General features: G+C 36.4%; 1 protein-coding gene across 1 annotated transcript; it reads left to right on the top strand.

Moving 5' to 3' along the window:
* The first annotated feature begins 618 nt into the window (after nucleotides 1-618).
* Nucleotides 619-9,792, top strand: LOC129449385 (carboxypeptidase Z). The gene is made up of 11 exons (XM_055212075.2): nucleotides 619-939; nucleotides 1,254-1,283; nucleotides 2,021-2,395; nucleotides 4,616-4,831; nucleotides 5,039-5,268; nucleotides 6,105-6,266; nucleotides 6,382-6,540; nucleotides 8,221-8,356; nucleotides 8,496-8,635; nucleotides 8,879-8,978; nucleotides 9,115-9,792. The coding sequence occupies exons 1-11, from the start codon at nucleotides 858-860 to the stop codon at nucleotides 9,450-9,452; spliced, it is 1,968 nt and encodes a 655-aa protein (XP_055068050.2). The 5' UTR covers nucleotides 619-857; the 3' UTR covers nucleotides 9,453-9,792.
* The last annotated feature ends 16,434 nt before the right edge of the window (nucleotides 9,793-26,226 follow it).

Raw genomic sequence — 26,226 nt, 5'->3', positions numbered from 1 at the left:
ATTCATCTTTCGTACTTCTTAAGATGTTCATTAGTGTACTTCACTGCGCTATTTTGAGACACCATAAATATGTATTTAAAATATATATTTAGGTACCAAACTTGAACCCATCTTTGTATGAAAGTTGAGTTCAAGTTTAATACAGGTGTTAACTAAATTTTTTAATACAGAGATAGTGTTAAAAGTGCATTTTAGTTCATATTCAGGTGTCTCAAAATAGCACAGTGAAGTACATTTAGATAATCTTAAGAACATCTTAAGAAGTACTAAAGATTATTTTTTTAGTATATTAAGTACATTAGTGTGCACTTTAAGTACACTATGAAAGGGTACTAGGTTTTCACCTGGGTATTTCTACAGTATTTCTAGTCTTTCTTGATGTTAGTCAACTGTGCCATAATTAATGTCACCAGATGCAACTGTTGAAATTAATATGTATCATTCATTGTTAGTTCATGTTAATGTAGTTTACTAATGTTGCGTGATGCAACCTTATTTATAAAGTTTTACCATTAAGTTTTGAATATTTTAAAATATTTATGTGCTGCTGCAAACGATGACACTAAACGCTACAGTGAAAACTGGAAGTTGTGAAGTGACGTTTACAAGTGTAAGGCTTGGTTAAAAGCCATCACCGCCACGAGTGAAGTAGTCCAAATCTTCCCTCCATTTCGTTTCGTCTTGAAGGTTCTTGCTGGTAACGCTTTTAAACTTGACAGCTTTAAGAGGATAACCAATAAAAGTTCGTTTTTATAATGAAGTAGTTGCTGGAACAAAGTGCGCAAGGAAATGCGATAAAGTTTTAGATTGATTCAAAAGGAGTCGTAAGTAGTCTGGACTGGAATAAAATAAGAAAAATGAAGCTGATACTTCTGCTAAGTGTTGTGACTCTGGTTCAGTGCGCTCTGCCTCGGTGTGAACCTGGCAACTATTTTCAGGGTAAGTTGTCGTTTTCACATGGATTTTACCAGAAACATTCAAAATATGTTGGAATTTTAAAACGCATGTAAACTAATAAATATCGCACGAAGACGGAAAGTGCAACTGTATGAAGTTAACACAGCCAATAATATAACAGTTTGCAAAATATGTCTTGCTAAATCTATTCATTAAAAATCTATATATGTTGATTTGATAAAGCAATTAGGTTGTTAAAAACGCATTCAATATATTGTTACAATAATCGATTTATAGCGCCATCAAGTGTTGTATAAGCCTATAGGTTTTCTCACAGTAGCTTCTGTTTTTTATAGGTTGGTGCAAAGTTTTCAAGGAGCCAAAACGTAAGATCACATTTGAACTTTTCATCATTTTGAGTCATTTTAATTTGGCACACATTTTACCAGGATTCATTCCTTATGTTACACAAAAGTTAGGGGACAGTATATTCCTGTTTGTCCTTTAATGGTTTAGAAAGGTGACCTTTTCCGCACAGCTCCCATTTTTGGGATGGAGGTTTGATACATGGTGACAGAACAAAGAAAAACTCAATACTACATTTTTCTGTAGGCTAAGAAAAGCTCCTGAAGAGAAATGAAATGAAATCTTCCTGCGGGCTTCAATCTCATATGGCTGCCTAAATGATCGATTGCACTATGAAATATTGATATCTTAATCTGAGAGAGAAACAGAATAAAGCAGAGAAGTGGCCTAATAAGATAGCCTACATTCACAGTCAGGTTTATATCACTTGCTTTTTCATAGTTTACCCTTAGCATTACTATTTCAATGAAGGCATATATCAGAGACAAACTAACAAACAATTAACATTAGCTCAATGTAGTTTGTAATACATAAAACATAAAATCTTCCTACATAATAAAAAACAATGTGTGAAATTAAAACCATGTCAAAGTAATATGTCCTAATGTTTAGGAAGCCATGATTTTGACTACTTTATGCTCGAGACTTAAGACTGTATCTCACAGACAGACAAAACTATGCTATGGCCTATAACAAATCACATGACAGGACTACATGTTATCATATTCTATACGTCTATGTTTTTCTTTCCTCTCAGCAAAATGCACAGACATTGTACTGGGATATTGCGATGACATGTCTTATTCCGAGACATTTTTCCCAAACATCCTTGAACAGAAGACACGTGATGAAGCCGAGCTGAGCACAGAATACCTGCTCTTGAGTGTGATTCATTCTTTACTGAATGGAGAGTGCAGCCCGGACATTCGCATGCTCGGCTGCTCGGTGCTCGCCCCACGCTGTGACAACGGCAAGATCATAAAGCCCTGTCGCAGCACCTGTGAGTCAGTGCAGAGGAGCTGTGCGAATGCATTTGAGCGCATTGACATGGCTTGGCCCTATTTCTTAGACTGTGATCGTTTTTTTGTTAGTGAAGAGGAGGGCTGCTTTGACCCTTTGGAAGGCCTGAGAGGTAAATGTGCACTGTTTATTACTTAGAACTGGCATAGTTCACAAAAACTCTGTGGAGCATTTATAACATTTTCCTGGATGTTTAGCAGTGTGGTGCTGTGTATGATGATTTGTGTGAATGCGATCATAAATTGAAACTCATTGAACCAAATTATTTGCAACTCATGCTGTCTTTTGCTTTCACAGCAGTATTTGTTGCTATAAACCAACCCATTTAACAACAGATGTTTTCCACATCCTGTAAACTTTTTAATTATTTCCATACCATGTTTTTGTTTTTTAGGAGCTTGACACCGTCTAATCCCGCAAGGCTTAGTTCATTATCTTTGATCTTTAGTTAAGCCTGTGAAAACTGCGGCCACAGCAATATATTTTTTGTGTTAGCCAAAGGTGTTTACGCAGCTTTCAAGTTTATCCAGATAGCAAACAAGCATTGAAACAATGTTAAAAAATGTTGATTTGTCAATGTTGAGCCCATTGAAACAATGTCACGTTTGCACCCTTAAAAAATAGAAATTTCAATAAACCACCATTATGGTGATCAGTGTTTGCTTTGGTTTTGTTTAGCCTTAAGTTAAATATTCCTTTTTTATTTTAAGTGTTTGTATGTGTTTATGTAGAAACACGTGTGCATTGGAAAAGAAAAACCCAGCTAACACACAACGTCCTAGTTACGTAATTTATTGGTCATTTTTGGTAATTTCATGACTTACCAGCCGACAACGTAGCTGTTACGTCCTAGGGAGGTAATTTCATTATCATAACAGTACCAAATCACTACGTCGCCAGTATGGTCTCCTAACGTCGCGAGGTAACCAAGTACGTCCCAGTTAGGTAATACATTCGTACTATTTTGGTAATTTCATAACTTACTGGCAACATAACTGTTACGTCCCAGGGAGGTAATATCATTACCATTGCAATTATATAAACATTCATTTAATTTTCTATTTAGGTTAGCTTGTTAAAACTTTTCAGTCTCAAAGTTCCCCTTAAATAAGTCAAAATAGAATAGATATTTAACCACCATACGAGCTGCTCTTTACATAGGAAACAAAAAACAGCACGCTTCAAAGTTAAATTAAAATTAGTTGCTTTTTATGAAGAAGTCAAGATGAGATCAAAATAAGCTGCTTTACAAAATTAGGTTCACTCATTCTACAAATCTGGACAATGGTGACAATCATCAAACTAATTTAGATTAAACGATCAACTGCAATGCATGCTGGGAGTCATGGATTAGTTCAGTACTATGTTGATACCCAACAGCCAGTTGATACTTCAACAGCCAAAGAAAACTTAACATTAAAACCCCAGACTCAAGGGCCCAACTAAAACAAACACTTATCACCATAACAGTGCTTTTTTTCGATATTAGTGGAGGGTGCAAAAGTTATATTGATTCAATGTGATTAACATTGATGACAAATCTAAAATTTTAACATTGTTTCAATGGTTGCTTGGTTTCTGGGTGTGAAAATGTTCTGCTTTATAAATAGATATGTGACACTGGGCCACAAAACCCATCGCACGGGTATATTTGTAGCAATAGCCAACAACATATTGTATGTGTCAAAATTATTTTATGGCAAAAATGATTAGGATATTAAAGATCATGTTCTATGAAGATATTTTGTACATTTTCTACTGTAAGTATATCAAAAATGTATTTATCATTACTAATATGTGTTCCTATATGGACAGTTTTAAAGGCGATTTACTCAGTATTAATTTGCACCCTCAGATTCCACATTTTTAAAAAGTTGTGTCTCTGCCAAATATTGTCCTATCCTAACCAAAATAGACCATTTGTGTCTGGTTTTGTGTCCAGGATCACATATTCAGTAATTTGCATTTTTGGAGAAATCCAGCCACTGATAGATTTATTTAGAAATTAATTTGATATAAATATAATTATTTACTCATTTATTTCATTATGCACTCCAAAACATGCTGGGTTGGTTAAACTCATGGTTGGGTAAAATATAAACCCATCCGTTGGTTTAAATTAACCTAGAAAATATCCATATTTGAACTAACCCAGCATAGGTTAACTTACACCCAGTGGTTGGGTTTGTCCACATTTTACCCAACCATGAGTATGCTTGCGATCTTTTTTGGGGGTTGAGTAAGCTACTTTGTTGTCATTTCTAATTTAAACTATCTCTCTTGTGTTGTACTATTGTATATTGCATTAATGGTTGCATTCATCTACATATAGAGAGCCAGGAGATGATCATGGCTAGTGTTTCACCTGAGGAGCCTTCCACAGTTATAAAGTTCACCCATCACTCCAACACCCAGATGTTTGACATTCTGAAAGAGACAGCGGCCCGCTGCCCAAATATTTCCAGAACGTACAGCATTGGCAGAAGTTTTGAAGGCAAAGATCTGCTTGTGATCGAGTTTTCAAGCAGTGTTGGAGAACACGAATTGCGTGAGTAACATCTAAAGCCCCAAGCAAAGCCCGAGCGAAAGTAAATTCCAAGGAATTTTTCCACTGTTTGATTTACATCACTGAAGTTTAACATGAGATAAGAAGTGTTTATAAAGTTTCAGTCTGAAAATGTGCCCATAAATCAACACATAAATATTAACTCACTTTTCGTAAAAGAAAAACATATACAATATATTTTCTTTGCAGTGAAACCAGAGGTCAGATTTGTTGGAAACATGCATGGGAATGAGGTCATGGGCAGAGAGCTTCTGATCTACCTCGCCCAATACTTGTGCTCTGAATACTTACTTGGAAACAGCCGGATCCAGACTCTTGTCAACACCACTCGCATTCACATCTTTCCATCCATGAATCCTGATGGGTACGATATGGCCTCTGCTGACATGCAAAGTGGAAGCGACAATGATTATGATGAGGTAATAACAGATGCAGAAATAAAGATGTCTGTGAGGTTATCCTAAATTTGCTGTTTGTAATAAGTACTCATTAGAGAAGACGGTAACAGGTAACACTAATGACAATTTACAGAAAAAAAACAAACATTTTAACAAAATGGCTGCCATTAGCCATGTGCTATTTCATCAGAGATGTAACAATCACATACTTATTCAGTATAATGTATTTTTATGTAAAGATCTTAACACTTCCAGCTATAAAAAAGAGTAACACTAATGACATCCAAAAAATCTTATCTCAAAATTCTTAGATATATCATGATATTTCAGACAAATAAGGTAAGACATCTCACAAACCTTTTGCCTTCCTCCACTGATCTCTTGCCCCAAGAAAAACTTCAAAGAGCTGATGCATTGTTTCAAAATAAAGGTGCTTTGGGTACGGTAACACCAATGACATAAATTTAGGGGGCAAATATGTATTTGATATTATTCATATAAATAGTGTATTTTTTACCATTTCAGTGTTGTAGTAAATTCATACAGGATTAAAGGTAAATGTAAATTAGATTTGTTTTATAAAAATCATGGTTTTAAATAATAAGTACACAGTTCAACTTCCATGTATGATCAAAGGGACAGGGCAATTTTCAGGACCAGACATTTAAAAAAAAGTTTAAAAAAGGAAACAAAATTACATAAATAAACTCTCTCATCATGTTTAGGACAGTCTATATTTATTAAATATATATCATTATGGGATTATTGGGTCAAATTAAATGATTAAGGGGTCTGCAAAAGCAAGGGACAAGCATTTCCACCTTTTTTGTAGAATGACCCAAATGTGAAATCTGCAGGTTGCACAACCCAGAGTGAATTCTATTGGCAGAGCCAACGCGCAGGGTATAGACCTAAACAGGAACTTCCCAGACCTCACCTCCATTGTCTACAACCGACGAAGATACAAACGATACCGTAGCGATCATGTTCCCATCCCTACCACTTACTGGTTTGGTAAGGTAGGAGTTTACATCCTGAACAAAATCATAAGCAAATGTACTTTTCAATACAATTCATGTATTTTAAACCTACAAACATGACTGCATTATGCACTGCCATGTGTGGCTTGTACAGGTGGCTCCAGAAACATATGCTGTTATGAAATGGATGCGCTCGATTCCGTTTGTCTTATCAGCTAACCTACATGGTGGAGATCTGGTGGTCTCCTACCCATATGACCGTTCAAAACACCCGCTTGAAACGAACATGTTCTCCCCCACTCCAGATGAACAGGTCAGTGTGTTTTAAATGGTTATCATATCATCTGAACTAAAAAAGAAATACATATTAATTACATACATAATTCAATCAAAAATATTAATAATAATAATAATCCAAATATTTAAAGGGAAAACTATTTTTCTCACCCCCATGTCATCCAAGATGTTTGTGTCTTTCTTTGATCAGTCTAGAAGACATTACGTTTTTTTAAAAGGAAAACATTCCAGGATTTTTCTCCATATACTGGACTTTAGTGGACCTCAACAGTTTACAGTTTCAATGGTGTTTAAAATTGCCCTTTCAATGCAGCTTTAAAGGGCTTAACCGAGGTATAAGGGTCTTATCTAGCAAAAATCAATTGTTATTTTCACAAATAAAAAGTATTTTTAAACCACAACTGTCTGCTTGCACTAGCCGTGTGACGCGCCAACACGACCTTACATATTACGTAATCACGTCGAAAGGTCACGCGTTACATATCGTCGCTGCCAGATGAAACTCACGTATGTCCAAAACGGTTACTTTTCAGGAAGTAAAAAAACACCGTATTTCAAAAGCAGTTGAATGTAGCGTTGTCATACTTGGTACGGCATCTTTACATGTAACCATATTCTTGCCAGTGTAATGATATAATCCACATTTGACCAAAATTGAGTTTAAATGGCCATACATGCGTATTTTATAGTAACTGTGGTCGATACGCGTTCTTAGGATCATTAATTAGAATGGCCAAGTCGCATTTCATATTGACAGATGAATACGCTCAGTTTATTAACGTCTTAGTTTATTAAATATGCTTAGTTTATTTAATATTAATTATAAATTTATTAAATGTCTATTGCAAACTATGAAGGGACAATGAATCAATACACTAACATGGTAATGCTAGACAGATACTTTGTTTACACAGTCCCATCGTAATTTTGTCACTCCTAGACGTACGTCTGGCGTCAGGGGGGAAACGTTTACCTCGATGACGGAAAGTCATTGTCTCACAAAGCTATGCTTATTCGGCTATCCAGTGCTGAGCTAATCAGAAAAATCTGATGACATGATTTCACAACTTTTCATTGGCCATTTAGATATGTGAAGCATACTGTATACGGAAATGAACCTGGACATTCAATCCGTCGAAAAATTTCAAAAGCTGCAAAATGGACATAGGTGGTTTTCATCGGACAGCGACGATATGTAAAACACACACTTGCTGACCATTTTAAACAAAAAAACTGACACAAAGACATTAATTAGTATCAACATGCAACAACCTCAGAACGGTCCTCTTTCTCCACAGTTGTAAAAGCTGGAGCGGTTTCGCATATGTCATGCGTAATGTCATCACAAGGTTAGTGCAAGACAAGAAGTTGTGGTTAAAAAGTACTTATTTTTATTTTTTGGGGGCCGAAAATGACAATCGTTTTGCTAGATAAGACCCTTATGCCCCGGCACACCAGCTACCGTATAAATACCGTAAAATAACGGGCACAATAAATAACTGAAATTTTCCGTAATACAAAAGTATTTTTTTCTATAATTTTACAGTAAATTATCTGGATTTTTTTTATAAAAGTGGAATATTCCTTTAAGAGTGTATATATACAGTAGCCAATAGCCTACAGTAAAAATGCCACTTCACAGTTTTTGTGTGCATGATTATAATAGCAGGTTTTACAATTGTTTGTGCAATTGCAGGTGTTTACAAAGTTAGCCAGAACATATGCAGAGGCACATGCCACCATGTCTGACAGTGACATGAGCAGGTGTGGAGGAGTGTTTGCCGGTAAAGGTGGTATAGTAAATGGAGCCAAATGGTATAGTATCGCAGGAGGTAAGATGACTCTTTAGACATGTTTATAAAAATGTAGACAGTTTAGTGTAAAATAACCAGCTGAGAACTGCCAGACTAGGATGAGAGAGATTTCAGTACGTTTTTGATGTCTCATCATCTGCCTTTTTCTCTCGGGCAGGAATGACAGATTTCAGCTATCTTCACACAAACTGCTTTGAGATTACTGTAGAGTTGGGCTGTGATAAATTTCCAGCAGAGGAAGACCTTTACACAGGCTGGCAAGAAAACAAGGAGGCTCTTTTGAGCTTTTTGGAGGCGGTGAGCTCATCATCTTTTTGTTCAGCGAAGCGAGAGCGCTGTGCTAATGGAGACACTTGGTTGCTCAAGCCCTTTGCACTGCATATATTTTTTATGCGCCTTCCCTGGACCATTTATTAATTTCCTCTTCAATGTGAAAAGCAAATGAAAAGAAGAACAAATCTATTTATGCCTGTTACATTTACACTGAAGTGTAAATGATGCACTACAAAGTCACAGTTTGTTCTCATGTGTTTTTCACAGGTGCATCAGGGGATTAAAGGTATTGTGAAAGGTGAAGATGGAAATGGGATCAAAGGAGCTACAGTTTCCGTCAAGGGTATAAGGCATGACATCAAAACAGGTGCGGAAGTCAAGCTATATGCTTACAGTTACATAGGTACAAATGTAAAAAATATAAGGTATGTAAATAATTATATACCTATGCATTATAATCTTAAATAAGTAGCTTTACTACATTTATTCTCTCCAATTATCAGCCGAAGATGGAGATTACTGGAGATTACTGAATCCTGGCATCTACATTGTGACAGCATCCGCACCAGGGTACGCCAAGGCCATGAAGAGGGTCCATCTCCCTGCTCACATGCAGGAGGCTGGCCGTGTAGATTTTGTGCTGAAAAAGGATGAACTAGAGCCGGAGATTGACACATCTGTTGATGCCTATGGACGATTTGACCCTTTCAACCAGTTTGCTCATTATAATATCAGGGGTGTTGTGCGGAGAGAAGAGGAAATACAAGAAAAGCCCTGGTGGTGGTCTTATTTCACTCGCTCCACTTTTCAAGCACCATCCTGGCTACTTAGAAATCATTAGAGCGCCATCTACTGGTCAAATACACACGCAGCCTCATCTTTATTTTAATCATGCACATGAAGTGAAACGTGTATTAAAAATGACTCGTCTATAGTTACACGAATTTGAACAGATGACAACAGGATTAATAATGGTTTATCAAGAGTAAAACTCTCAGATGGCCACAGTTCTCCAAGTGTAAAATCAAGCTGTTATTTCTTTTGACCAAAAATATAATTTATACATGATGTCTAAATGCTTTTCAGTGTATGTAACATTTAAAATAGATTTTTAAAGAATAGATTTTTTTCCTGTACTCATATTTTAAAGTCAGATTTTTTTCACTAAAAATAAACAATAATTTGATTTCAGTGCTTTTTTCCAGTGTTAGTACATTCAATACACAAATTCAAGACTACACAAAAATGTTTTTCGTTTATAAACAAAAATGGTGCCCTAGCCATAAGCCGACAGTTTATTTATTATTAATAATAGCTTAAATTAAAAACAGCTGGGCTATTCTTATAATAGTACTGATGTCAATACTATATGTCAAATTTGGCATTATTTGAAGCAATATTTGTCGCCATTGTGCATCTCTACGGTCTGCAAAGGCCGTTTCATGTTTCTTGCTGCGCAGACCGATTGGTGTATGACATAAAATACCGCAAGATCTACTTTAAGGTAAAACTCACGTCTCGTTCTCGCGGTACTTTGATGTCATGTGCCGAAGGGTCTGCGCAGCGCCGCATGACACACCCTATCGTCATGTAAACAGACTCGAAACATCAAGTATTTCGTGAAAGCCGATTAGTGTAACTGGATTTGACATGGATTCAACTTTTTTATCGCCAGGGTTTCTATATACAATAGGTTACATGAAAATGTAAAGAGGTATACAGAATTTGTATATTAAAATATTAGAATAATAAGAAAAAGAAAAATGTGTGATGGATCCAACTCGGATTGGAAAACCAAACGGAAGGACGTCATTACTGCAAAGTTAAGTGTTCCCCTGCCTTTAGTGTTTCAGGTAAATATTGCGGTTTATTTATTAATTATGTGTACTGTAAGCCTAAACGGCAGCTTTTGACTTATAACAGTTAGCAAGATTACATTTTGGTTCTAAAACCGTATTACTAAATTGTAGCTCTTGTGGTGGTGGCGATTGGCACTAAGTCTAAAACTGAGGTGATACTAGAAGAGATTAATTAAAGTTATGTTTTATGCCACTTGATGTATTACGTAACTTTTGATTCATATAACTATGTTACCAGCAACATAAACTTTTCGAAGGGTATGTAGTCCCCAAAGGGGAAAAAATTAAGAATGCTAAAGAAAACAGATGCGTGACAAGTTTTTTACCGGAAGAGGTCGCTGCTGTATAACTATAAACAAACATTCAGCTAAAATTGACGGAGAATGGGAAATGTTATTTCAGTTACTTTTAATTTACTATTAACGTGCGTTTACAATATTCTTTGTTAATATTACATACTTTTTAGATGTATTAATTGCTTTAGTGAAATACAATATATGGGTTAGCTAGGTCACGTTGTTGCTGCTTCTTTGTAGTTTGTTAAATCGAAGTTTTGCATTGAACCACAGAGAGTAACTTTTCAGATTGTTTGTAAGAGCAGTACATATTCATTACAACGACTGGTTTTGGAAGGACGTTATTATGACAATGGATTACTGTGTCAGTGTCCGGATGCAGTAGAATCAAGATGCACATAATTAAAACGTGAAATTACATTTAACAATAATGCACTACATGTCATTTAACAAATGCAGTGTTGTGTAGATAACGTACTGTGCTTACCCTGTGTAAGATAGGGTTTAATGAGGGAAACATGAGATTCACCTGCCATTATGACGTCACTCATTATGACATAGAGTGGCGGTCATTTTGTCATCATAAGCATTATGATATCTTTAGGCATTGGGCTTGTTTGAGATTTGCCTAAATTTCTCGTCTGGGATTTGGGCGAGAGCGGGCGGCTGCGGTGGGGGGGTAAGTGGAAAAGAATAGTTCGGACACTTGCCCTGTTTCGAAGCCCAGTTTCGGAGCCCCATTACTGTGGTAATTCATAAACTTCTTTTCTGTTGTGTGAAATATAAAGAGCTAAGAGTACACATAATTTAGCACCAATGCAAAAGTTTAAAGGGGACATATCATGAAAATCTGACACTTTCCATGTTTAAGTGTTTGGGTCCCCAGTGCTTCTATAAACCTAGAAAATGTGAAACAGATCAACCCAGTAACTTAGTTTTTTGGTAAACCATTCTCTACAAGCATGTGAAAAAATAGGTAATTGAAATTTGTCTCCCTTTGTGATGTCAGAAGCATAGCGATCACCGGTGATTGATTTTGCGCAGAATTAGTTAATCTCAAACGAGCCTATTATACCATCATCCTTTATAATGTCATACACCGTTATTACTGTGGGTTCACACCAGCCGCGTTTAAGTTGTCAAAATGTAACTTTTTCAACTCGCGTGTTTCCCACGGCAATGCTCAATTCGCGCCAATGAGGCGAAATCGCGTCTACCGCGCCGAACTAAACGCCTCATTCGGGCCGCAAGACCTTCAGATGCACTTCAACGCGTCTTTACATTGACTTAACATTGAAATCACTCTCGCTTGAAGCCTCTACCGCGGCTGGTCTAAACGCAGCATTACATCATCATGTATTATGACTATACACTGCTATTATGATGTCTATATCATAGAAAAAAGAGATTTTAAGTTATACACTTCCCCAATCTCGCAGTCCAGTCGACCACAATCATCACCTATTATGACATCATATGCCCTTATGACATCATCGTCATCATCTACTATGACATTAGGCTCGTTTGAGATGAGCAAAATCGATCACCGGTGAGAAAAGTGTCAAAGTTACGTCCAACTTGCTCTGATTTTATGCTCGCGTGTCCCAAAAAACTTTGCACGACGGCGAAGCAGGCTTGTCGGATTCTGCAGTCGGGTGCAGTTGCTCTACACCGAATGTGAAGAGACTTGCTGATGACACAGTTTAATGCTCATTGGCCCAGGGATGTCAGTTGATCAATTCTTAATTATAAAAACGCCATTATAGTTTTATTAAAGTTATTTTTTTTACTTGTTAGACATATGACATTTAGATTTTTTTATGAATTCCTTTAAACTTTTGTATTGGTGCTGAATTATTTGTACTGTGAGTTGTTTATATTTTAGACAACAGAAAAAATTGTAATACCACTAGACTTTGATTTATACATCCTAAAATTTACTAAGTAGTCTTTATGATAATGAACAGTTCACCTTCGTTGATTCTCCTTATAAACATCTTCATGTAAATGCAGTTAGAGGTATTTCAGTTGCATAATCCATCTATTTCATCCGCGATATAATACGTGAACGCGTATTGGTTGACTGGACTGTGAGATTGGGGAGGTGTCTGACTTAAGAGCTCTTTTTTTCACTCCTCTCCTCGCTGCGGCCGCCTGCTCTCATCTAAATTTAGGGCGAGGCGGGCCGGATCTCAAATAAGTCTATTATATGTCATTGTGACATCATAAACACTATAACATCATCACCTATTATGGCATCATATGTCATTATGACATAATCCCACATTATGATATCATCACTTCATGATTATCAGTATTAAGACTGAAAAATAGTGAACAAAATACTACATGAACAAACCAAACAAATTGTTTAGATTTTGATAAAATCCCAAAGAACACATACTGAAAAAACTTTGAATAAATGTTTCTGAGATGCCTCATAAATGTATGTGTATTTTACATTTACTAAATGTTGGTCAAGTTGCTGTTGTTTTATTTTGCTAAGCAAACTTTTTTAAATGCTATACCTTGTAGGTTGCTACAAAATGTAAATGTTTTAAGCCCTTGAAGACAAGCCCTTACAAATGAAGCTCAACTACAGAGCATGAAGCTTGCATATGTTGTGGGTTCAATCCCAGGATTCACACATATTGTGAAAAAAGTCTCCCGTTAATGCACTGTAAGTCGCTTTTGGTGAAAGTGTCTGCCAAATGTTTAAATATAAATTAACATGACAATAATTCATGATGTGCAATCATAAAAGTGCCGTCTGATCTTAATGCGTATATACTGGTATGTCTTTCAAATTAAACACTTAAAAGTGAGCCAGGGAGCCATAGGGGGATCCTGGGGACTGGAAGCATTTCTGTGTTACTCTCTTAGCTACTTTAGCTGTCATGCTGTAAGATTGTAATGCATCGCTGGGTGCAAAGATGCCAGCTTAAGCTCTTTAACTGCACTTTTGTGAACTGAACCAGATCATTTTTTATCTTTATCGCAGAAACATTTACACCTTACGATCAAATAAAAAATCTATCGATCAAAGAAGATGTCAAAAAAAATGATAGCGTGTTGCAGTAAAGGATAGTCAAATTTGTTAAGGCCTTTAAGTTCACACAATGTGAGATGCACTGTAGCTTAGAGAGAAAAACCCTGATACAGATAAAGTGCTTTTTAAACCATGAAGGAAATCAACATGACATCCGACTTAACTAAGCCTATGGGATGACTGATGGGAAAACCAAAATACAACATGAAATTGTTTGTGACGTGTTCTGCTGTTATCACAAAGTGTCTGCTTAAAAGATGCCCTGATGCATTATGGGTTATTGCAGTAATGGTGCACTAGTGAAGAGCTAAAACGCTTTATGTATGCATACTGTCAGAACAAATCTTGCATATGCACTACTAAAATGTTTTGACAAGTTGCTGAAGCAAAGCAAGTGGCACAGTGATAACTGATGCTACGCACCAGTATTTTAAGAAACACAAAGCAGTTGGGGTAGATTTTATTAAAGACTTTTATTGGGTTATTTTTTTATAGAAAGAGTAGTGAAACACAAAAGAAGTAATATTTAATGTATTGCTTGTTCTTTTAAAATAATAATAATAATAAACGTGGGTTTTGAAAATTATGTCACAATTTATTTTTTTCACAAGTTACACTTTTAAAAGTAAAATTGCTTAAAAGGTCAGATCATTATAATTGCTATACATTGTCAGTGTCTTTATACGCTTAAGAACATGCCACTGACTCATATCATAATTTCTGATAATCAGGTCAGGTGGAAAGATTGACTTTTGAATTGGCTTACAATAGAGAACTTGTTTACATGTTGTTGTTGCTGCTTATTAGCATTACTTCACCTTTGTACCAGTATAGTTATATGAAAATGAAACGCAAACACTGAACGATAAACACCACCATAAGCCCCAAGCATTTTCTGCGGAGCACCCAGATGGTAATTGAATTTAATCCTCTGCACATGACCTTTAAGCATGCATTTCCCATCAAAAACAATGTGACATTGGAGTGCACTGAAGTGATCATTTGCTAATGGGGCTTTTAGAGTCCATATGGAGCATAACATATATGTTAACTGATTTACATTTTCCTAGATACCAGTATAATATAGTGTAGTAGAGGGAGTCAGATCAGACCTACTCTATATATGCATCCCAGGGTTCTTTAACCCTTTAATCTAGCAGACGTTGACCCCTGGTTTCAGATTGTATATCATACACTCAACTAAAGGATTATTAGGAACACCTGTTCAATTTCTTATTAATGCAATGTTGTAATGGTGTGGGGGATGTTTTCTTGGCACACTTTAGGCCCCTTAATGCCAATTGCACATTGTTTAAATGCCATGGCCTACCTGAGCATTGTTTCTGACCATGTCCATCCCTTTATGACCACCATGTTCCCATCCTCTGATGGCTACTTCCAGCAGGATAATGCACCATGCCTCAAAGCTTGAATAATTTCAAATTGGTTTCTTGAAATGAGTTCACTGTACTAAAATGGCCGCCACAGTCACCAGATCTCAACCCAATAGAGCATCTTTGGGATGTGGTGGAACGGAGCTTCGTGCCCTGGATGTGCATCCCACAAATCTCCATCAACTGCAAGATGCTATCCTATCAATATGGGCCAACATCATGCTTTCAGCGCCGTGATGAATCAGTGCTACTTAGAATTAAGGCAGTTCTGAAGGCGAAAGGGGGTCAATCACAGTATGGTGTTCCTAATAATCCTTTAGGTGAGTGTATATACAGTTCTATGCAAAAGTTTGCACACCCCAGACAATTTCAATTATTTTCATTTCACTACTGAAATATTACTGTGTTCTTCAGTTATTTGATAGATCAATTGAAATTGCTGATCCAAACACCCAAATATTTATAAATGAAAATCATGAAAATTGTCAGTGGTGCCCAAACGTTTGCATACGACTGTAACTTGAACATTTTAACTTTGTAATCTCCCATTTATTGTGAAATTACAAGGTGTGAAAAGTCACGTTAATACAGTAAGCTGAAAAATCTTGCTTTTTGGAACTTGTCTATATTTGTTTGGTTAACTTAATATGTAAAAATAAAGAATAAATGCACTAAAGATAACACATATATGCACACACATTATACATTATATTTAATGTATGTATTTTTATATAATGCTAACGACGCATATGTGTGTAAGTGTGTTTGTTACATTTACATTAGATGACATTAGAGACTTTACAGTTAAAAGCTAAACTACACTTCTGGTTCTTTATTAACTGATGGATATTTTCAACTTCAAAGTGAATTGCACATCTGGATTGTGGAAGGTTTGAATAGGTTTCAGTTACCGTCAAAGTTTTGTTGTGTAAATTTTGGTAGTATTTGCTATGCAATCCGCTATATCAAATTAAAGCCGTCGGTGCTTTCAGTGAACACAAATATATTAAACAAGACTTTGCCCTAAAAGGAAAAAACTGTGTGGCACATCAATACTAATCAATGACAAGGTCTTCATACTTATTTTATTTTTTATATGCATTTTTATTGGCTGCTTTCTTCTACTTCAAGCCTTTTGATGGGTATAGTTCTGCTTAGCAAAAATCCAGATTGACAACGGCAAAGTAAAAAAAAATCCCTCCATTTGTCAAATCAAAAATCATTTTATTTACACATTTTTACTGTAAGCAGAGAAAGAAAGAAAGAAAGAGAGTTCTTCAACAAGTGTAACATTATAGTATTAGGTAATATGAAACATTGGCAGACATTAAAAGGTTTTGCACCTTCTTGCCAAGCTGAGGTTAACATGTTTTCACTTACCAAGAGGTGTTGAAGCCCACTGATGTTTTAGAACAGCATCAAGTTAAATGCATGTGATTCAAATAAATGTCCAAAGGAGTTGTGGAAATAATAATTTCTGAGAAGACATACCACAGGCTGTTTGGTACCATGATTATAATCAAACACAGCTCAGCATGCAGATGAACAGGCCTGTAACAAAAGAGGGATGTAAAATAGTGGAAACCTTCATACTGTTTGATTGGGTGTAGTTTTTCTTTTGATGTCAGTTTTAACTAAATCTTTTTCATTGCCCTTAAAGTCTCCAGCAAAATGAATGATGAAGTTTGACATGTTTTGGTTTGCTTGGAATAAAGTAGAATGCCGATTTTGATGAGCCAAGTTTTCTTGCTCATACGCTTAAAGGAACATGCCCGTATTTTGGGATTTTAGCTTGTTCACCGTGTCCCACAGAGTTGGATGGGTCCATACATACCTTTCTCATCTCCGTGTGTGCTGTAACTCTGTCTGATGCAGCCACCGCTAGCTTAGCTTAGCACAAAGACTGGAAGTGAATGGCTCCAGCTAGCATACTGCTCCCAATATATGTTGTGATTTGTATAGTCACACCGTTTACAAATAACAAGGTGATATGAGAGACAGCGGTCTTTTAACAGTATACATACTGGGAACTATATTCTGAGAAGGTGAAGCACTGCTACTTGGGCGGAGTGATTTGCACAACTCTGACCGAACTCTCTGCTCCTCACCAGGGGGCTTCTGGGGTGCTGCGAGCAAATCACTCCGCCCTGAAGAAATTCAGGTTTAGAACAACATGAGGATGAGTAAATGATAACAGAATTTTCATTTTAAGGTGAACTATCCCTTTAACAGGTTGGAGCATTCACACAGCTCTTCAGCGTCTACCCGAGTCTATGCGGAATACATATCTATGGCATATCTAAAACTACCAAAAATACGCTTAAAATTTGATTTTCACCACAGGCGACTTGCATTTTAAATTAGTATTTTAAATTTAGTTACACTCATTTATTCTAATCATCATAAGACGATATTCTAATAATATTACACTCACTATTAAAGCAATGATGATCTGCTCTTTATTTTGTTAATAAGTAAGGCCATGTTAAAGTTTAAATTAATGTGAAATGCTTCTAACCTCATACTGTAATTATAAGACTTTATCCTGGATTTCAAAGGCAGGGTCACATATAACTTAAAAAAAATATATATATTGGCATTGATTAATCATCCTGTCATTTCAGTGTTGTCTCTCTCTCTTTCTCTCTTCTGTGTGAGCTACAACAAGGCTGTCACACACAAGTGGCATGTTATCCTCTCGCTTGAGTGTTTAATTTGCCCTTAACAGCACGAAAAGTGACTGAAGCCCAAGCTGCAATGTCAGGCCTCATTACCCCTCAGTAAGCAGTAGTTCATAGTTTGTCTTGGAGCTTTTTACTCCAAATGAATTGATTCCCTTTGCTATATTGCGGTTGGCATATTTGCACAAAAACAAAAGTGTCCTTAACTTACTCTTATAGTGCCTTTTACTGTAAGTATTTAATGCCACTTTCCTTCTATTAAGTTACTAGATACCATCAGGGGAGTAGCTCCCCAAAAATCAAAACCAGCACTTTTAACCCCTTCAACATTTATATAATGATTTATGAAACGTGTGACACTGATTATGGGATTTCCTGTTGTGTATAGAAAATTATCCTGCATAATGTAAAGAATATTCTGTGAAAATATAACTATAAAAATATTAGAAAATCGTAAAAAACTGTAAAATTCCGTCAGCTGGGGTGCCAGAAAAATACAGTAAAATAACAGGCACAATAAATTACAGAAATTTTCAAAAATATTAAACAAAAATACTGTTTTTTTCTGTGATTTTATATATCTTTATTATTGAGGCCAATAAGTAAAATCAAACTTCACTCCTTCACTCATAATTCATAAGACTTAATACCCCTCTGTGTATATAGTTCTTATTTTTGTTGATTTATTTAGTATTTTCCTTAATTTTTTAAAGAGCCACACAGATCCAAAATCGAAAATGACCTGTATTGCAGTGTGTCATGTAGCTGTCCATCAATGTAAACAATGTGCAAAGAAGTTGAACCAAAATGTGCACAATTAAAGGCGGAGTCCACAATGTTTGAAAAACGCTTTGGAAAAGTAGACGGGCCGACTACCAAAACACACTTATAGCCAATCAGCAGTAAGGAGCGTGTCTACTAACCGACATCCTTGCCAGGTTGCGTATGTGTGGGGCGGGTCTATCAACCGAAGATCCAGACTCTATTGGGGTAGGGGCGTGTTTGTTTAGGTGATTTCAAATATCAACATTGACTTTCAAACATCGTGGACTCCGCCTTTAATAAAGTTATTGGCTTCTAAAGTAGGGAGTCGACTCTGAATCGCTGAAACGAGTCTTTATATGGATTTGATCTCCTGCCTGACTTTTTCCACGTCACACAAACGCTTCCACATCACACGAGATACTAATCTCCGCCTACAGCCTTGCTCGCAGGAGAAACGAAAACTATGACTCGCCTACAGCTAGTAGTGTGTCAACATCATATCACGTTGTGTTTTCAGTTTGTGTTGTTTTCACTACCAAAGGAGACTTTTTCAAGGATGGATATACGTGTCTGGCTGTGAAGAATCAGTGGTTAAAATTCATTTTTAACAGAGGGATTTAGACGTTTTGGCAATGAAAGTTGTTTCAGTACCCACTTTATTTGGAACAACATGCGTCTCCTAACCACAACCTGTAAGTATGATTATAGCTACATACTTGCTTAAATGAGTGTAAAATGTCTATTGTCGTTTTTATTGCTTGGATTAATGATGAATGATATCATTGTTTAAACTAACCTGTCGGAGAGTCGCGATAGCAAGCGGCTTATGCTGCACTTACGGGTTTGCTATGACCCGGTTAGTTTACATAAATGCTTAAATGAGTGTAAAATTGTTAGTTTCTATCATCGTGTTTACTGCTTGGATTAATGATGAATGATGTCGTTGTCAGAGAGTCATGTTAGCAAGCGGCTAACGCATGCACACTTACGGTTTTGCTATGACCCGGTTAGTTTACAAAAATGCTTAAATGAGTGTAAAATTGTTAGTTTATATTGTCGTTTTTGCTGTTTGGATTAATGATGAATGATGTCGTTGTCAGAGAGTCACATTAGCAAGCGGCTAACGCATGCTCACTTACGGTTTTGCTACGACCCGGTTAGCTTACATAAATGCTTAAATGAGTGTAAAATGTTAGTTTCTATCATCGTTTTTATTGCTTGGATTAATGATGAATGATATGTATTGATGTCGATAATGTCTTCTCAGTTAGGGTGACCATACGTGCCATTCGTCCCAGACGCGTCCTGGCCAGGATTTCAGGTTCGCCTTCCGGAAGTCGTAATTTTCGACCGCATACGTCATAGATGATTATTATTACTGAAAAGCAACCATTACATTTGAAGGTAAGAATAAAACTACGATTGTATGTCTTATGTTTTTAACTGAATGGCGTATGCTGTCAACAAATACGACTTTCAGAAGACGCACTGAAATCCTGGCCAGGACGCGTCCGGGAAGAATGTCACGTATGGTCACCCTATCTCAGTAAATCATGTTAGCACTAGGTCAATACATGTTGCACTATTGTTGGTCTGTGCCACTGATCTGTGGTTTGTGCAGAGACTCTGTCAGTTGACCAATCAAAGCAAAGTAGGCTACTGAAATGTGGGGTTTAGGCAGACTGAGGGGCTGTCCACACGGAGACGTGTATCACTGTATACGTTTACATTTTTTATCGTATTGGCGTTTCATCCACAGGTATCCGGCGTTTTGGGAGACTGATAAATCTGAAATCGACACCCTTGCGGTTTCGTGTGTACAGCCAATCCGTATATTTTGTGAAGCGAAAACGTCATTACATCACGTGTCGGAAGCGTCACACGTAACAGCAACAACAATAACGGCGGACTACGTGATTGTGTTCATGCTACAGAAGCTACTAAGCCTACTAGCTTTATTACAGCAAAATCTAATGCGTCTATGCAATTGTGGTGAGCAACAAGCGATAATGGACAACACCATACGTTGGTTATGCGCATGTTCACAGTCTTCTTCTCCGTGTATAGTGTATATCTGTGGCAGAATTACAGCGCCCCATACTGGTCCGGCATATATACTACACCGCGTCCAGTCGGTTTCAGTGGTTTCATGTGTGCGCAGATATTTCTTGAGACCACGCCGTTTTTATGGATCATTTTTTTAGAACAAGGAAAAAAAATATCGGATAGGGAATGCACCGGCTTCGTGTGGACAAAGCCTGAGTCGTTGAACGACTTCACACGAATCGTTTGGGGATCTCTGAGAAATGTGGTAATTTTAAATTAATATTTTGAGAAAATTACAGTGTTTTTTGACCTTGCATGCATTTAAAACTGTTGTCCGGGACTTATAATCAGTGATAGGATGCTTAAAATTGGCATCTTACTGGCTCTTTAAGAATTATTGTCTGTTGAATATATTGACATTTTTGCTTTTATTTTGAATTTGTATGTGAATTTTCACTAAATAAAGCTTGTAAAATAATGATAATAATTCATAAGACTTTATCCTAGATTAAGATTTCACAGACAGAATAAGGGCTCTATCTTACACCCGGCGCAATGCAGCGCAATGCGCGACGCAAGTGTCTTTCGCTAGTTTCCACCCTAATTTTCACGTTTAGCGCCGCGTTGTTTAAATAGCAAATGCATTTGCACCCCCTTTGCGCCCATGGGCGTTCTGGTCTGAAAAACGAGGCGTGTTCAGGCGCATTGTTGGCGCGTTGCTATTTTGAGGCAACTAAAATAGACTACGCCATTGACCAACAAAAACCTGGTCTAAAGTCTAAAGTCAATGGCGCAATATGTTTTATGTTATTTAAAGAGCGCATTAGTAATATGCGCCTATAAACGGGAGGACAACGCGGGTTTGCTTATCACAAAGTACATAAATGCGCAGCAGCACAAAAAGCTTTTAAATATGAAAGATTAAAGGATTGAATGTAAGAGATTATTATTGAGTCTCTTGGACATATTTATAAAGGAGGACTGATTATGAGACGTTAGAAGGCGCAAAGAGCTGCTTCACCTGCAGCCTGGTAAGTAAATAAATGCTTTGCTTTAAACAAATGCGTCTGTTTTTAAATGTTTTTTTTAATGCTACCTCACGGATTTATTGTATATGATGTACCTGTGGATATGGCGAGATGAGAAACATTTGTAAGTAATGCTTAAAAAAACTCTTTGCTAAAAAACCGCTGTCCAAAGTGCTGAAACGTGAGGAGAGCCGTTTGTAATTTCTTTAAAAATACTTTATTTGTAACAAACAGGAGATAGAGTACAAACCTTATCTTGCATACTTGTAAATTATGTTTTGATGATATTGGATAGTCATACATTTAAAGCAATTACAAGCCTGCTTTTTACTTCCATGACTAAAAGAAAACTGGTTTTAAAGGTTTTATTAAAAAAAGAACAATTTCAATACAAGTGAAAAACAACACAATTATTTAACATTAATCTTAAACTGGGGATCTTCTTCCTCCGCTTAGTTTTTCAGTTAAGTTCGTCATCTAAATAGGGATTAGACATAGCGCCAGCGCAACTTGCTTTTAAAGGGGATGAGAGCTGAGACTCTCATTGGTTTACTGCACGTTATGCCCAAAATACTCCCATTAATCATTAAAAAAATAGGACCAACCCTTTTCGACCATGCGCTCGCGCACAAACCATTTTTCCCGTCGTTAAAATAGCAAAAGTGGATTCGGACACGCCCATTTAGACGTTGCGCTGTGCGCTTTAGACAATGCGCTTAGATCGTTAAAATAGGGCCCTACATGTTTTATATATGTCTTATGTGTATGATTAATATATACCAGTGAGGATGTAATGCTTAATGTATACCATATGTTTTCACATTGCCACTTTTACAAAAAATGTGGCCAGATCTACATTATTTACTTAACAGTATTTCAATCCATACTAAAAGTTTTTTCCTAAAATATTCTCTCAGATCTACTTCACCTCTACTTACGCATTTGGCATATGATTTGATCCAATGTGACTAATAGGTCCACACTCATGGTCCACATGCCTCTTAATAAAGTTCCTTCTTCACAGTGATGTCATAGAAGAACCATTTTTGGTTCCCCAAAGATCCAATCTTTCTCCTTTTGTGTAACAGAACGGTTGTGTGGATGTTTAACATTCCTCTATAGCATCATTTAGCACCTTTATTTTTATGAGTGCATGCCAGTTTACTAACATTCACTAAAGCCTTTATTCTGCATGACAGTTATTAATTTGCCATCGCACAGAGCCAGTGAAGCTTAAGTGTAATTTACTCTTTAGTCTCTACTGTCAAGTAGAATGTGCTTTCCCAGCAGGGATGAAGTATGCTATCTGGCACAGACGCTCAGCAAGCTAGCGGAGAGGGGAAACCTGCAGACCTCAGCCGCTCCAGTTAATGCAGCATGATGTGAGCTGAGCAGACAGGCGAGAGGAGCGGCCCCTCCGGTCATACAAAATGCAAAAGGACTATGACTTTATTACAGCCCTCTAATGGTGACATAACAATCTGTTAAAGCATTTCTTCAAATCCTCCAGTGCTCCACTATCTCACATGGAGTGTGTGATGGTCACCAAAATCACTTCTTTATGTAGACACAACATTAAGTCTTGGTTTCACAGACGAGGCCAGGACTTAGTTAAATTAAGATGTTTAAGCATCTTGCTTAGAAAAAGAGGTTACTGGTGTTTATCTTGAGACATATCAATGGCACTGGCATATTTTAAGATCTGTCAGTGCAAGTTATTTTCAGTTGAGACAACTCAAACATATGTTTTAGTCTAGGACTAGCCTTAAGCGTAGTCTGTGAAACCGTGGGGAAAGTCTACAAAAAGTAATTTGTAGAGAACGATTGATAAACATATGAAAAGATGACGTAAAGGCAGGCATAGCATATATAACCATGGACCAAATATCTCTAAGTCATTTTGTTCTTAAATGCCACAGTCAATAAAGTAAATCCGATTGTTACGTTGTTTTGAAATCTAGTGCACGGAGGGCTTTTTATTTTTTACAGTTTGTTCCCTGTGACTTCAAACAAATGGAAGGATAAAGCATTTACAGAAGGTGCCAGAAAATGTGAACTTTAAACTTTTAAAAGATCACTCATCCTTACAGAGGGCTAATGTTAATAGTCATGTTAATAGCAGCATGAATAGCCTATGACAGTTTGCATCACATGGTTCTCTCCAGGGCATAGGCTGAACGCTGGGGTGCTATGCACACTGATCAGACGTTCATTTTTACCTCAGGCCCCTGTCATCTCGGTTAGGCTTTTGAGGTGAAATGTAGTGTAAGTGGTTACCATTATATTTGCAACACATGTGCTTTAAATTTCACTTGTCTTGGTGTGAAATGTCATTGAGATGAAATTTGTGTGCAATGTATTTTGTATGATGCGTGCTAAAAAAGCTTTTTTCTTTGAATAAAATAATAATACAACTGATATTTTGTGAAGTTGCTAAATAGGCCTCTTGATTCCATCCTGATATAGATTTAATGCCAAGCCAAATGACCTTTGTATTTTATATCATGCAAAATGCATTTAAGCATTTTTTTATATTCTTATCTCGCATCAACTAAGTTCAGAAAATTTAAATATAGTATTTCTTAAGTTTTGTGAACTAAAAACATTCAGTTATTACTATCAACACTGAACATCAAGCTGGTGATGTTTCTTGACACTTTCTGTACACACAGTACAGTTTGTTGCGTGTCCTGACCCTTTTTAATTGACAGAAATAATCGTCCGATCATTTTTAAACCACCGGCTGATACAGATAATTGGCCAATATATCGGTGCATAATTCTTTTAAATCTAAAGTTTTGTCTGTTGATGTTAGTTAATGCACAATGAACTAATATGAATTATTGTTATTAACTATTTACAAACATTAAAGGACACCTACTGTAAAAAGTAATACCTAAATCTAACTTATAAAAATTGAGGCAAGTGGCTGCATTTGATGTTTGAAGTTGAGTCAACTTTTAGCCTTTTTTAAGTATAATAAACACTGTAATATTACTTAATACAAACACAACAAAATTAAGTTGAGTTGACTAATATTTCTAGTATTACTCAGTTTAATTTACTTTTCTTGGTACAGGTAACTTTTTATGGTTTGTTGTTGTTTCCATAAACATTGATTTAGACTTTATCTTTCTGTGAGATGAGGGCACAAATTGTTTATTCAATCAACTCGCCCACCCAGTTTTGTTTTTGGCAGCTGTAAAGCGCAACATACTTCAGTATGCAGTCTATGCACAAGCACCAGTCTTCAATGGTTACAATGGTAACTACAAAACTCAAAGATGAAACAAAAACTCTTCTAAATCTCGAAGATAAATGAACATTAAACACTAAAAAGTCTTTCTTTTTAGTTAAAAACACATAAAATAGCGTTTAAATTTCACTGTCCAAATTCAGTCCCATGCAAAGCATGCTGGGAACTACGAGTCTACTAGTTAGCTATGTTTACTAAAATCATTCATGTAGTTTCAACACAAAATTATTAGTAAAGTAAATTTCCTTCTTACAAATTTTAGTGGATTATACATGATAAAATGAAGCTGAATTTACTCAATAAAGTGTTCATTTAGAATTACTCCAATTATTCATCTTATGTTATTTTAACTCAAATTTTGATTAAAAAAATTTTTTTTAATACAGTTTACTCATTTTATCTTTGTTAAATCTACTAAAGCACAGAAACACTTTCATTTCTAAAAAAAATGTTATTTTGTGTATTTTGTATAATGCAATGTGTTTGTGTGGTTTATGGTTTAAAAACACATTATTTTCCACATTTCGTACATTTTTGTAGCTCCAGATTTCACTCTCTTCCTGATGCTCACGGATTTTGTACAAAACTCAGATTTGAAAAGCACTTTGGCCCTGATTGGCCAGCTAATTATCTCTGACGTCATCTGGAAATGTGACGCTCGTTACCATGTTTGAAAGATTTGCTCACAATGCAATGCTAAAAGGAGTTCATTTACAGGCTGTGAGTCTGAAGCGGGAGGAATTATGATAATGTCGCTGTTGTCTACATCACCAATCCCAGGAAGTAAACTGTTGCCTAAAATCCGTTTGTTTGTTCTAGTCCAAGTAAAGAGATTTTCGTTGGAGACGAAACTTTACTTTGGGGTTTGTACCTTTGGCATTTCGTTAACATGTACTAATACACACTTACACACCAAAGGAAATGTAAAATCGTGAATCGGACCATAGGTGTCTTGCTCATTGTTAGTCCGTGTTAGCTAATGCATTAGCAAATGTTAGAACCTTATTATAAAGTGTTACCACTTAAGTTTTGAGATGAAATAATCTGTTTATACTCTCTATTATTTCATTTAGCCATTTAAAAACATCTCAGTAATTGCAATGCTTCCATGTTAGCCAATCAAAAGCTCTAACTGATAGGCTGTGCTAAAAGTTGCTTATAATGTATTGACCATGGACATGAAGGCTATGTCAGGCATATCTTGTCACACCCACAGGCGCCAGCTGGACCCTAGTACGTGT

This window comes from Misgurnus anguillicaudatus, chromosome 21 (assembly GCF_027580225.2).
Source record: "Misgurnus anguillicaudatus chromosome 21, ASM2758022v2, whole genome shotgun sequence".
In the NCBI taxonomy this organism is placed as follows: domain Eukaryota; kingdom Metazoa; phylum Chordata; class Actinopteri; order Cypriniformes; family Cobitidae; genus Misgurnus; species Misgurnus anguillicaudatus.
This window is presented reverse-complemented; position numbering and strand designations above follow the sequence as displayed.